The sequence below is a fragment of the Gobio gobio genome (assembly GCF_949357685.1).
Source record: "Gobio gobio genome assembly, chromosome: 4".
NCBI lineage: Eukaryota > Metazoa > Chordata > Actinopteri > Cypriniformes > Gobionidae > Gobio > Gobio gobio.
In genome coordinates this window covers 29442685-29456838 of record NC_137100.1, presented here as the reverse complement: position 1 = coordinate 29456838, position 14154 = coordinate 29442685, and the positions used below count along the sequence as shown (strand labels likewise).

General features: G+C 38.3%; 1 protein-coding gene across 5 annotated transcripts in view; it reads right to left on the bottom strand.

Annotated features, from left to right (window-relative positions):
* The window catches only part of slc4a4a (solute carrier family 4 member 4a), an 88231-nt gene extending 74366 nt beyond the window's left edge, over positions 1–13865 (bottom strand). For 2 of the 5 annotated variants that reach the window (XM_079815054.1, XM_079815052.1), the window contains exon 1: positions 6496–6817. In XM_079815054.1, the coding sequence (XP_079671180.1) occupies positions 6496–6682 (187 nt within the window). In that variant the 5' untranslated portion in view covers positions 6683–6817. Of the gene's footprint in view, positions 1–6495; positions 6837–13243 lie in introns of those variants that run through there. The other 3 variants (XM_079815055.1, XM_079815051.1, XM_079815053.1) reach the window with 3 other exon arrangements.
* Between the last annotated feature and the right edge of the window lie 289 nt (positions 13866–14154).

Genomic DNA, 14154 nt, shown 5'->3' with positions numbered 1-14154 from the left:
ATATTTTAAAGGTTGCAGTGCTACCAGCACATCTCAAATAAAGGTTAATGAGTAATTAAAAGTTAAATATAAAAGGCCAATTAAAAGTATGACATGAAAAAAATGTTGTACAGTAAAACGAATAAAGTCGTATTAATGTCATGTAGGATTTATTCAGGTGCATCTGCACATGCAGTCAATTACAAGGCTTTACATCCTCAGGCCAGCTGTGGTGCCACAGGTCACATAGTGATCATGATTCACCCCATCAGAGAGGCTAATAGACCACCACAGTGATGTATGAGTCTCATGACATAACAAAGTGTGATGAGGTTAATCGCAGGACAATCCCTGCCATTAGGCGACAGACGAAGCCACTGGAAGCAGTGGCAACATGTCCTAAGCTGCGTTCACACTACCAGCGACCAGTTGATCTTTATTATATTTGACTCAATTGTGAAGATACGACGGCTACTGTTTTTATGATCTTATAATGTTTCAAATCTTACATTAAACCTGCACTTGTTTGTGCACCTGCTTTTGATAAAGGTAAAAACTGTCTCCAGGACTAATGTCGCTAGTGGGCGTTCCCAAGTAACATTTGTGAATGACATTCACGGATGTTACTCCATATTGTAGACAATGCTCTACTGACTTATTGGTTGTCGCTCCAGAAAGTCGCTCTTTATTTGCATAAAGTTAAACGTATCTCAACTTTGTCGTTTCACTGGACATGCCTACATCCTGTCGCCAACGGTCCCTGTTGCTCAATTTGCCAAAAATCGCTAGCTCTCCAAGTGGCATTCGTGTTGCTTTGTCGCTGGTAGTGTGAACACATCTTTAAATGGATAGATAGAAGTCCATATGACTATAGAAGATTAAGACAAATTAGTTTATGCAAGAACATTCTGTATTGTTTGTTTCTTGTTTTTATTTTCTGCATCGAAATTTGTTCTAAAATTATACGTTTTGCAAATAAATTAATATATTTTATGCAACAAGAAAGGTATTTAATGTCTAAACAGAAAAGAAAAATACAGTGCTTGGTTTTCAATCCAGTGCATCTGGAACTTAAGTGGAGATTTCTTCTAAAACAGTTGACCTTTATTATATTTGACTCAATTGTGAAGATACGACTGATACTGTTTTTATGATATCTGCTTCTTCTGAAACAGACAAATCCTACATTAAACCTGCACTTGTTTGTACACCTGCATTTAATATAAGTCAAAACTGTCTCCAGGACTTTGAACTAAGGTCCCGACAAATATCAAACAAAGCAAAAAATGCCAATGATTATCCACTGAACCTTACAACACAAAGATCTATTTGTTTTTGTAAAACATCACCCATTCTTATAAATTATGCAAAGTGTATTTAAACTGGATTCACAGCCCTGCTATTTATTTTATTACAGTATAATAAACTTTAATTTTCAGAAAACGATCACTGCATTTGGATGCAGTCCAAATCGTCTTTCCAAATGTGACAGGTATTTGTTAGCATTGAGTGTGTTAATCTCATGTTTTCATCTTATTTTTATCTTATCTCATTACCAATATGTGTAACTTCATTAGTACATTCACAACAGATCATATTTAATGTTACAATATAAATTGTCACAATGTCATTGGTATATGAATTACTTTTTATGAATCACTGTGAATTTTTTATGAATGGTACGATTTACTAACTATTTTGCAAAAAAGGTCATCAACATACAAAAAGCCTTTGATTACTAAACATTTCTAATACAGTATTGATGTTTTTTGGGATGGGGGGGATAATGGGTATAAATCAAATAGGAAGTGACTTAATTATGTGCCTGTTTGTCTTAAGTTAAGAATCAGTCAAAATGGTCTGCTCCAGGGCACATTCATTCATTTTCTGCAAACATTCTGTAAAATTATTGTAAATTGTTGACATTTTGCCTTTTTCTTTACTTGTTTTAAACAAACAAACAAATGGTACAGAAAGATCACGAGAACCGTTTATGAATAGGGATCCCACCTATGGTGGGATGGGCGAGAGCAAATAAGGAAAAGGGAGTAAGAGCAAGGACTAAGAGAAGGGAAGGGAAGGGAGAGGTAAGAGGGAGGGAGGAACCACACATTTTCGAGCCAGCTTTGTGCCAAGCTTCCTGTTCTTTCGGAGGGACCCTTTTCTTTGCGACCATAGAAAGAAGGCTGAATTGGAGTGGCACGCAATTCGTCACTGGATAAAGCGTATTCCCTGATTCTGGCTGGGACATTACGGGCTTCAACATCTGAGCACCTTGTGTTACCGCAGTAACAGAGCTGTTGAGATGGAGGGTACAAGTACAGAAGATAGTGACATGCCACTGTGCATGCTAATATAGATGCTAATAAAGCTCTATATCTAAAAGAACTGCCACATATAAGCTCTTTGTCTAGCAGACACATGTTGCTCTGTTATAGTTTACTTTGAGGGCAGGCCAAAACATTTAGTTGTTTTTGGATTTCTAAGACTAATGGGGTTTTTTTCAACAGTAAAGTTAGTGGTCAGTTTTTAATAAAATAAATACTTTTACTTGGTAAGAACGCATATAATTGATCAAAATCGACAGTAAAGACATTCATAATGTTATAAAGGAATTCTATTTAAAATAAATGCTCAAAAAAGTATCATCGTTTCTGCAAAAATGTTAAGCAAGCAGCACAATTGTTTCAATCATATTGGAAGGATTTCTGAAGGATCATGTGACACTCTGTAGACTGGAGTAATGCTGAAAATTTAGCTCTGCCATCACAGGAGTAAATTACATTTGAACATGTATTAAGATAGGAAACGTTTAGCTAAATTGTGATAATTTTTCCCCAACATTACTGTTTTTGCTGTATGTTTGATCAAATAAATGCAGCCTTGGTAAGCATATGAGACTTTTTTCAAAAACAGTAAAAAAGATCTTACTGATCACAAACTCTTGAACAGTAGTGCAAGCATAAAAATATATTATAATAATGTCTATTGGAGCATGGGTTGCTAAGTTAGTCAAACTAGCAACAGCTAAACTAAACCCTAAATCAAATTTACATAAGGCTCTCCAATTCCCATTTAAACATAACAGTAATAGTTCTTCAATTTAAAGGGTTAGTTCACCCAAAAATGAAAATTCTGTCATTAATTACTCACCCTCATATCGTTCGAAACCCATAAGACCTTTGTTCATCTTCGGAACACAAATTAAGATATTTTTGATGAAATCCGAGAGCTTTCTGACCCCACATAGACAGCAACACAACGACCACTTTCAAGGCCCAGAAAGGTAGTAAAGACATCGTGAAAATAGTCCATGTGACTCCAGTGGTTCAACCTTAATTTTATGAAGCGCCGAGAATACATTTTGTGCGCAAAATCAAACAAAAATAAGGACTTTATTCATCTAATAGTAAGTCGCCATTCTGCCGTAGAACTAGGAAGAGCTGCACTGTGTGAATAGCCCAACAATGTATATAGCGTAAGAATAAAAGGGAGAGAAGACATTGTTGAATAAAGTAGTTATTTTTGTTTATTTTTTTGCGCACAAAAAGTATTCTCGTCACTTCATAAAATTAAGGTTGAACCACTGGAGTCACATGGGCTATTTTAACGATCTCTTTACTATCTTTGTGGGCCTTGAAAGCGATCGTTGTGTTGCTGTCTACGTGGGGTCAGAAAGCTCAGAAATATCCTAATTTGTGTTCCGAAGATGAACAAAGGTTTTATGTGTTTGGAATAGGGCTGTAACGATTTGACCAAAAACTAAAATCTCAAATAATTGAACATTATACCTCGATTACAATTAATGAATGATTATTTTGCTCTTCTTCTTCTTGTTTTTTTTTGCTTTCCTTTTTTTGCCCTCATAGTTCACTGATAAGGTTTGTACTGTAACTACGCGCAGTCTTCACGTGATGTGCGAGCTACTGTCTGAGTGTTCGTGTGTCACAATATATCAGGCATTAGTTCAACATAATTTACATAAATTATGACACGAACAAATACAGATCTGATGGTCTAAAATCGCTTCAATGTTCAAACTGGCTGGCCTTAAAACATACAAATGACAAAGCTTTGTGAGGACGCAAGAGAAAGTGATCTGGCTTCAGGGCACGTGCTTTGTCAGAGACACAACGCGGCTCGGCTCTCTGTGTCACAGAAAAAAGCTCATGAGCACTGAACGGAGAACTTTTCAATATTGTTGTTCTTGAATAATGCACAATCGCTTTAAGGTTCAAACTGGCAAGCCTTTAAACACATTTAATTGACAAACTTCATGAGGACGCAAGTGAAAGTGATCTGGCTTAGGGGCTTGCGCGCGCCGTCTCTGTGTGTGTATCAGCACATATAAGAACGGCGATTAACTTACCTGTATAAATTGTGTAAAACAGGCAATTACCATAGTAATTCTCAGCATCTATAAACAAAGATAACTGCTCCTGCATCTTTCCGTGTGCCTGCAAATTGCACTTGATATGTGACTGACGGGGGGGAATCACGTGACTAAAACCGAAATAACGGACATGGGAAAATTACGTCGGTTAGAGGTTCAAATTTCGGTTTCAATTACTTTTCGATTAATTGTCCAGCCCTAGTTTGGAACGACATGAGGATGAGCGATTAATGACAGAAATTAAATTTTTGGGTGAACTAACCATTTAAATAGTAGTAGTCTCCCTCAAAGCTATGAAAAAACGTAAATGCAATACAAAGTTTCTCTGGTTATGTTTAGAATAGCATACTGATTACTAGTTTGCAAATATTCAGTATGCACAGATGACCTACTACATTTTAAAATGAATAGCGTACAACAAAACACACCATTAAATACTGTATCCTACAATCCAATGTGCTTGACTTGACATTCTACACTCACAATCAATCCTAAAGGATTATTAGGAACACCTGTTCAATTTCTCATTAATGCAATTATCTAATCAACCAATCACATGGCAGTTACTTCAATGCATTTAGGGGTGTGGTCCTGGTCAAGACAATCTCCTGAACTCCAAACTGAATGTCAGAATGGGAAAGAAAGGTGATTTAAGCAATTTTGAGCGTGGCATGGTTGTTGTTGCCAGACGGGCCGGTCTGAGTATTTCACAATCTGCTCAGTTACTGTAATTTTCACGCACAACCATTTCTAGGGTTTACAAAGAATGGTGTGAAAAGGGAAAAACATCCAGTATGCGGCAGTCCTGTGGCCGAAAATGCCTTGTTGATGCTAGAGGTCAGAGGGGAATGGGCCGACTGATTCAAGCTGATAGAAGAGCAACTTTGACTGAAATAACCACTCATTACAACCGAGGTATGCAGCAAAACCTTGAGGGGGATGGGCTACAACAGCAGAAGGCGCCACCAGGTACCAATCATCTCCACCACAAATAGGAAAAAGAGGCTTCAATTTGCACAATCTCACCAAAATTGGACAGTTGAAGACTGGAAAAATTTTGCCTGGTCTGATGAGTCTCGATTTCTGTTGAGACATTCAGATGGTAGAGTCAGAATTTGGCGTAAACAGAATGAGGATCCAACATGGATCCATCATGCCTTGTTGCCACTGTTCAGGCTGGTGGTGGTGGTGGTGGTGTAATGGTGTGGGGGATGTTTTCTTGGCACACTTTAGGCCCCTTAGTGCCAATTGGGCATCGTTTAAATGCCACGGCCTACCTGAGTATTGTTTCTGACCATGTCCATCCCTTTATGACCATCATGTACCCATCCTCTGATGGCTACTTCCAGCAGGATAATGCACCATGTCACAAAGCTCAAATCATCTCAAATTGGTTTCTTGAACATGACAATGAGTTCACTGTACTAAAATGGCCCCCACAGTCACCAGATCTCAACCCAATAGAGCATCTTTGGGATGTGGTGGAACGGGAGCTTCGTGCCCTTGATGTGCATCCCACAAATCTCCATCAACTGCAAGATGCTATCCTATCAATATGGGCCAACATTTCTAAAGAATGCTTTCAGCACCTTGTTGAATCAATGCCACGTAGAATTAAGGCAGTTCTGAAGGCGAAAGGGGGTCAAACACAGTATTAGTATGGTGTTCCTAATAATCCTTTAGGTGAGTGTATTTACATTGTGACAAATAAATCAGTATTTTTTGCCAAAAGTTTTTTGTCTTTTTTGCCAAAAGTTAAGATGTTTTTGCACAAAATGACATTAAAATGTGACATTTAAAGTGTCAAAATCTAGTGTACTTTTCTAAGCACTTTCCTAAACATGCTCCTAAGCTACACTCTGATAAACAACACCCACTAACACTCATTTAAATCTATCTTTGGACCGGAAGGAAACTGGCATGGTAAACACAAATTCACCTGGTGTTTGTGCCCTACATCTTCATCACCTTAAAGTGAACACTAAACATTCAACTCAAATCTAACTGCATCAAAACAAAACCAAGTGACTCTTTCACAATAAGGACATTTTCTTGGTTAACAAATTAAACAATGACAATTCAAATCAATAAGTGACTTTAGACTAAAAAAAGGAGGCACTTACCTTCAACCTCTTCCTGATCACACAAGTGCTTGAGTAATGAGGCCCCTCTGTCCAGCACGGCCTCATCCTCCACCCTATAGTAGTAAAAGAGGAAAAAAGACTGCTCACATTTCTCTTCTAAAGACAACGTGGAGCCGTAGCTGCGCGGTTCATTCACTTGCAGTGTGTTTCTGCTGGTATTAGCCATTCTCCCAGGTTAGCAGGTACCGCTAACAAGGGGGAAGTCTTTTGGATCCAGCCCTGGTTAGTAGATGTGTGGTGTAACTTATGGGACACAGTCCTGTTCTGAGGCTGCTGTCCTTGAGGGGACGCAGGATCGGTCAGGTAGACATTGGAAGGGTAATCCGGTCTATGGGGGATGGGGCGGGCTGGGCAGCCTAGTAAGATACTAATTGAGTCTGATGTCCTGGAGGTGTGAGCCAGGCTGCCACACACAGATCAGCTAATGAGCAATACTAATGCTAATACAACAAGTTACACGTGGTTAGAATAAACACAGAGCATGTTTTTGATAATCAGATTTCTCCATTTGGTCTATATTAAGTGATCCACACAGCACACAAACATCAACAAAAGTCTGGTTATTAACAAAAATGGTTATGGGGCATTATATGCCATTGTGGCATTAAATCAATAATGAAACATAACCTAATCATTCCTGAGATGGGAAACTTTACAAAAAAAAAAATGTTTACTGTATTTTTTCCAGAAAATAAATCACACCTGAAGTCATACCGGGTCAAAATTGCATTGCTGAGATAGAAACGAAAACACAGTTGCGTCAGTAACGTTAGTAGTAATGAAGTCAGTTATATCACTGGAATATTTTTTTATTTTTTATACTTTGAGCCTAAATTATTTCCTACTTGAACCAACAAATACAAAGAGCAAGAGTTCTAAAGTTTCAACAAAACTTAATATGTTCAAAATGTAGAATAACATTTACATCTTTAGTCAGTTCTGAATGGACTGATGTACGGCATGAAGCATTTGTTAGTAAACCTTTATCTGACATGTTCTGGCTAAGACTAGAGGTGCTTCTTATATCTTATTTGTGCACTCGTTTTCTTTACTTGCTTCCTTTCCTCGTGTCTCAGCTCCACTCCCCATAGGATACAAGGGAAGGATGCAAGGAAAGAAAAAATCGTATTTGTATATTGGAATATTCTTGATCACTCGAGCGTCACTTAAATGTGACATCAGCTGCACTCAAGGGATCTGCCCATATGTTGTTGAAGTTTGGTTAAAGGTCCCATGGCATGGCATTTTTCTATTATTTTATAATGTTTCCTGAGGTGTACTTATATTGTTAGTATGATTTTTACATCATAAAATATCATAATTTAGAAATAAAAGGCATTTTTTCTATACTGCTGTTTGCCCTGTGGCTGAAGGCCCTGTTACAAGAGGCGTGTCTGCTGTGAGACTTCAGTAAAAACGCCCACTGTTGTGATTGGCTGACATCTTTGCATTTGAAATGAGCGGAGGGGGCGTGGTTTAACGAGGTCTACGAGGCACGAGCAGGCACGAGCTGCTGCCAGAGAGACGGATGGACCGGAGTTCACTTCACATCGGTTCTGTCAGTCTCAGTTCAGTGAACTGTTGTAGTTACAGCATATACTTCAGGTTATTAGTCTATTTCTAGTCGGAGGGGCTGTCACTCATGTCAGAAAGTTAGTAACTTTAGTAAATTATGGATCAGCGCTGACTGGAGACGCGAACCGTTTAGAACGATTCAGTCCGATTTGGTGAACTGATTCGGTTCACTAAAAAGAACCGGTTCAAAAGAAAGATCGTTCGCGAACCGGACATCACTAATGTACCAGAGACTGAGCTCAGCGATTGCTAACAAAGTTATTTATAGTAACTACTGAGTTATGAGAGCGCTGTCAGTCAGCGCGAGTTTATTGTGTTTGTATTTGAGAGTTCTGAATAAACACGAGTCCCAGTCACACCGAGTCCGTCTTCATCATTATTACTAACTTTGTAATACATGCAAAGTACCATTACAGCTGTCGAGATGAACGAGTTATGAGTAAGTGTTGATAATACCATTATTTTTAGATGTTCCTATCATATGGAAAGCGTCAGTGACGCGCATTGAGTACACAGCGCAAACAAAGACACAACAGCAGTAATCGAATGTAATCCAGTTTATTGTGGGAATAGCTGGCTAGCCTAGCCCAGATACCCTCACGCTTACCCCCCTTCTGCTTAATCTCGCGCCGCGTTTGGTGCCTCCGCTGTGGGCCAGATGCAGTACTGGGGGTCGGGGATGTTGAAGGCCGACCGGCCAGTGCAGTCCGAGCCTCGGCGTGTGTGAGGTTTATCTCTAAAGATGTTACTCTGCTGATGTTGAGCAGAAACGACTGTGTGCACATTGTAGAACAGATAGACGCAACGAGGACGTACAAAAACACTGACTCACAAGATAGAAAACACGAAAACACCGCTCTGTCGGGAGAGAGAGAAGCCGCAGTGTGTGCACAAATAATAAATAATTAGCTACACATAAGAAATCACTGATCACAGATCAGAAGGAACTGAAAAAAGACTTCGGTTTTCATTTGTACATCCAAACACTGAGAAACTGCCAGCGTTCACTCGTTCACAAGCAATGATGCAATGATCTCTCTCGCGTTTGCATGGGCGTGCCAGATTCTCTGGGTGGAGGAAAGGGAGGTAACCGTTCCTGCTTGGACGTCAAACCAGGAGACTTCAGGATTGGCTAGTCTGGCCTGTCATTTTCTCAAAGGCAGAGAGAGACAGCCAGAACTCGGGTTTACACCGATCAACATTTCTATCCACTTGGGGACAATATTCAGGCTAGGGGAACTCATATTAATGTTGAAAAACCTCATAAAATGAAAATTTCATGCCATGGGACCTTTAAGAAATGCATAATAAATAATAAAGCAAGATGCCCTGTTGAAATATGAGAGACATATTTAAACTGCAAAGGTAAAACATAAATAAAAATGTTTGTGACAGATGTGACGGAGGAGGAGAATTTATACGTGTGTCAGGTTTTTCAAAAACAAAGAAAAAAGACTTCCTCATAGGATACATCTGTCCATAGCTTCTTCACTCCTCGTTCCTCGCAGTGCAATTAGAGAATTGTCCTCAAATATGGCTTTGGTCAGTTCCCGTGTCATAGACTGGAGGACGGAAGAGCCAGTAAACAAGGAAGATTCAATTTGTGAATTGAGAAGCAATCTATACATTTTGTGAATATCACAATCATTTGCAAAGTTTTTGGCTATTAACTATTTGGCTATATACTAAAAGAGTATGATGTTAGTTTCACAATGCTTCCGTGTACATGTAACACTAATTTGAATATTAACATCACACTCTGCATTTAAAAGGTATGATGTAAACTATGTAGTGTGCTTTACAATTGCATCTAGGGGACCATGTGGCCATTTGTAGACAAGTATCCACTGGGGACAAAGATTAATTGCTCCTAGCGAGGTGTGACTGCTATTTGTCACTTTAGAAAGAAGTCCAAAGACCACACTGAAACATTTCAGGGCATGACATTCTCTTTCAGGGATAACGGTAAGACTAAACGTGTGCAGTAAATGCAAGAAATCTGATCTGATGTTATTTGTTCTGATCACAACCATCTTTTCAGGTTTGATTATAAAGTGCTTTTGACTTCAAAAATCCATTAAAAACTGTTGCTTTGTTTTTTTTTTTTCGTTTTTTTTTTTTTTTACTGGAAAACACACTCTAGATAATGATTTCCTCTATGGGCTCCTTACAACATGAATTGTCACTGAATGTTTACAAAACCATAAAAACCAAAATGTAAACACAAACAGGAAGGATAGAGCTTATTCCTCTGATAAGAGCACAGAGCTCCCCGAGAGCCCAGTGTCACCGCATATCTCGACTAGATGCAATCAGGCATGCTGAAAAGATGCCAAGTTTAAACACTCAATTCTGTAACCCAGGTTCATTGAAAAAAAAAGTGTGCCTGCGGTGACATTTCTGCAAAATGATATTACATTGCTTGCATGTTTCACAACCATTTTAAAGTGAAATGTCAAATGAGTGGCGCTGAAAGTGTTCTGTTTTATCTGAAACATATGAAGTTTTACTTTGCTGGTTGTAGTAGGCATCACGGCACTTCAGAAATGAAATGTCTGGTAAGCGGTGCACATTGCGCGTTTACTGGCGGGATCAACCTGTCACCCACATAGCAAATCACAACAATCCAATCAATTTCCCATGGACAAAATCAAGTCCCGCCCCCACTCAGTTGTGGTAAAACAGAAGCTCAAGCATGTTTGCTTGATGTGCGAGAACCAATGAGGTTAATTCTCGTGTTATGCAGCATGTTTGAGCATCCGCAAGAGGTTTGTTCTCGAGCGTCAAGCAGGTTCGGTTGAGCTTCTGTTTATGTTCGTTCATATTGGAATCAATTCATATGGATTAGTTTTACAATCTCTTTATGAACTTTTTGAAGCGTCAAAGACGTAGTTGCATGAACTGTCAATGGAGGGACAGAAATATCTCATATTTCATTAAAAATATAATTGCTTGTGTTCTGAAGATGAACAAATGTCTTACAGGTTTGGAACAACATGAGGATGAGTAATTAATGACAGAATTTTCATTTTTGGTTGAACTTTCTCTTTAAAAGGATAAAAGTTGTTGGTATTTTACTGCCTCTAGTGTTCATTTCAGCATTGAAACTGCAATTAATTGTATGTAGGCCTATAGGTACATTTTTTGGAGGTTTTGAAAAAAATAGGCACTGGAACGTTTTTCCAATGAGCCTAGGTTGCAATTCTGGCAAAGTGACGCTCTACAGCACATCAAGCTGTATTTCAAGCAAAAGGCCATTTAACTTTTGCTAAAGTTAAAAGCTAACAGTTAGTAATACACTCACCACCATTTAAAAAACTATATAATCCAGGCCTGCAGAGGTTTTACACTTTTACACGTTAAACAATAACTACATATGGTTGGTAAACTGTGACGCAAACAATGTGTAAATTATTGTATAGCACTTGGTTATCTGTGACGTGATATAATACTAGACGACTGGTTAATAGGTCAATGAATATGTTTAACAGAAGTGTCTAACACTTGAGCGTGTGGACATGACCATGTTTCAAACAGCTAGACTTTACACACAGCATGGTTAAGACTGTTAATAGCAACCATCAACAATACCATCTTTATAGTCAATGTCAAAAATGATAACCCATATTACAATCACACACTTCTACAAAACAATCATGTTTACAGTAATCTTATTTGTATGGAATGTACACATTTTAAGGGGGGGGGGGGGGGGTTATTGGAGGCAAATGTATAGGCTCTCAATTAATCCAGGGTTTGTTGAAAGGTAAAAAAATCTCTTGGAAAATACTTTTGTCAACCATTATATAGTAGGCAAAAAAAAAAAAAAAAAAAGAAAGATCAGCATTAAAACTGCTTTTTTTACATCACACTCTGATTGTCCCATCAGATTAAAACTATCCCTCTTCCTCCCCCAACCTTCATTGCCACCTATGGAACAGATATTGACACAGCAGGCAGAGATGAGTTCACTTCATGTTTTCTTGCAAATACTTTGGTGTCAATTGGGTGAACTGTCATTTAAGCATCTGCTGTCTTGAACAACTGACGACTAATCAGAATGAAGAACATATTAAAAGTCTTAAAAGGTAAATACATGGAAAATATGACAAACTAGCATAATAAACTTCACCCACATTTAACAATACAAGCTAGACTGGTAAGTGGTAACAGAATATTTTCAACCATTTCAAAATAAATAAAATCTACATAGGCAATAAAGTCCCCTAAATGTAACGATTTCTTTAGTGTGTTATCATGCAGAACACTTTGGATTACATATCTGGCCTCAACTGAGAGAATAATTCGTCAATATTTTTAGCTTAGTATATTTAGATGTTGGATCCCTGTTTTTTGAGAACGGGACATTGACTGACTACAAAGGTGAAAGAAATATAAATATGTTAAAATATTAACTAATTGTTTTGGATGAATCTGCTGAACAAGAAAAGCATTGACCTATGTTTGGGTGTAGAAATATTACATGTTTATTGTATAGGTTATATGCTCCATTCACACGAATGAATGAATCAATCAAACCAGCCGATTTTAGTTCCTATTGAACTGTTAGTAAGTAAGACAATCTTAAGGTTTTGACAGCGGAAGGTGTTGATAAATGAACCACGTTTTGCTTAACAGGTATTAAATGCCAGCCATCTTGTTTTAATTAAATTAGTTATTAATAACTTAAAATTAGGAACATTGCAAAAAAAAAAAAGATCAAACAGAATATCTTCATAATATGGAGTTGACATATGACTATGACAGAAATCATTAAAGCAATTACTTAAAACTGCAAATATAAACACAAACACTAAAACTCAGCTTGTGACGTTGAACAATAGATTAGATATGGAAAGAGGACCTTCAGGATGACTTTGATATATTAGGCCTATTTAATTGTATAGTTTTCAAACATTGCCAAAAGTAGGGACGTAAAAACTTATAATGGTAAAGTTGTGGGGTAGCCTAAGTTGTTGTCCCATGTGTGAAGACTCGTTCACATAATGGAAATTCAGTGTCAGTTAAATAGTTTACAGTGTTTGTTATTGTATGCGCTTTCAGATGCTATTCTTCTGCTATGAGTTGGACGAGACTTGAACTGTAACCTGAATAACAGAAGCGATAAGTATATGTTTTCTGGAGCTCTTACCTCTTCCCGGCGCTCATTTTGTGAAGTTGGATAGCTGATAATTTATTCCAGTGGTTTGGTGCTTCAGGCCAGCGCGATCAATGGAAACACTGCAACGCCAACCGTTTCAGCTGTCAGTAACTGGGCGCTCTCAGAACACTGACAACACTGGTTTTAACGTTACTCCTTAGAATAAAATAAGTAAGCTACGTGACCTTTTCTAATAGCAAGAAGGGAAAAAGTGACAAAGAAAATAAAATAAAATACCTCCCGTCCTGTCCGAATGTGCTCCGCCGCATGTGTCAGACGCGGGTCTGCTGAAGCAGCAGAACAACTGGACGCTTCAAATTGCGCGTGTCATTTATTACTAGCCACTGCTAGTCACGTCACAGCACGAGTGGGAGGTCAAGAAGTTGCGCTAAAATGCGCGTATACCTCCTTGAGTAAGATGATACTATCACATATTTCCCCGAAAAGACGGCAAATGGCTATATTAAGAAGACGACAGAAAAAAGTACACGCCTCAGTGTAAACATAACCCACGTGTTCATTTTGCGCTCGTGTGATCAACGGATTCAAAGTGGACCCGAAGTTTGGCGGAGGGATGAAAGCAGGTACTCTGCGAGCGCGCACCTTGGCTTGTGGTTCACATTCACGTGAGACACAGCGACACCTTCTGAAGAAATCTCTCACACACACACACACACACAGAGACAACATAGGCCTACTCAGGTAAGTAAAAATACACGTTAGATAAACGTGGAAGATGTTTTCATGTTTAAATTAGAATGTAGGCTTATTCGAATTCAGTTGAATACGCTTTATTGAAAGGAAAATTGTATTTTGTTAAGCATTTAATCATTATGTTAAGTTATAAGTTTCATTCTTAAGCATTTCAATTGGATGAAACAGAAACCAAAGAGCAAGTTTGT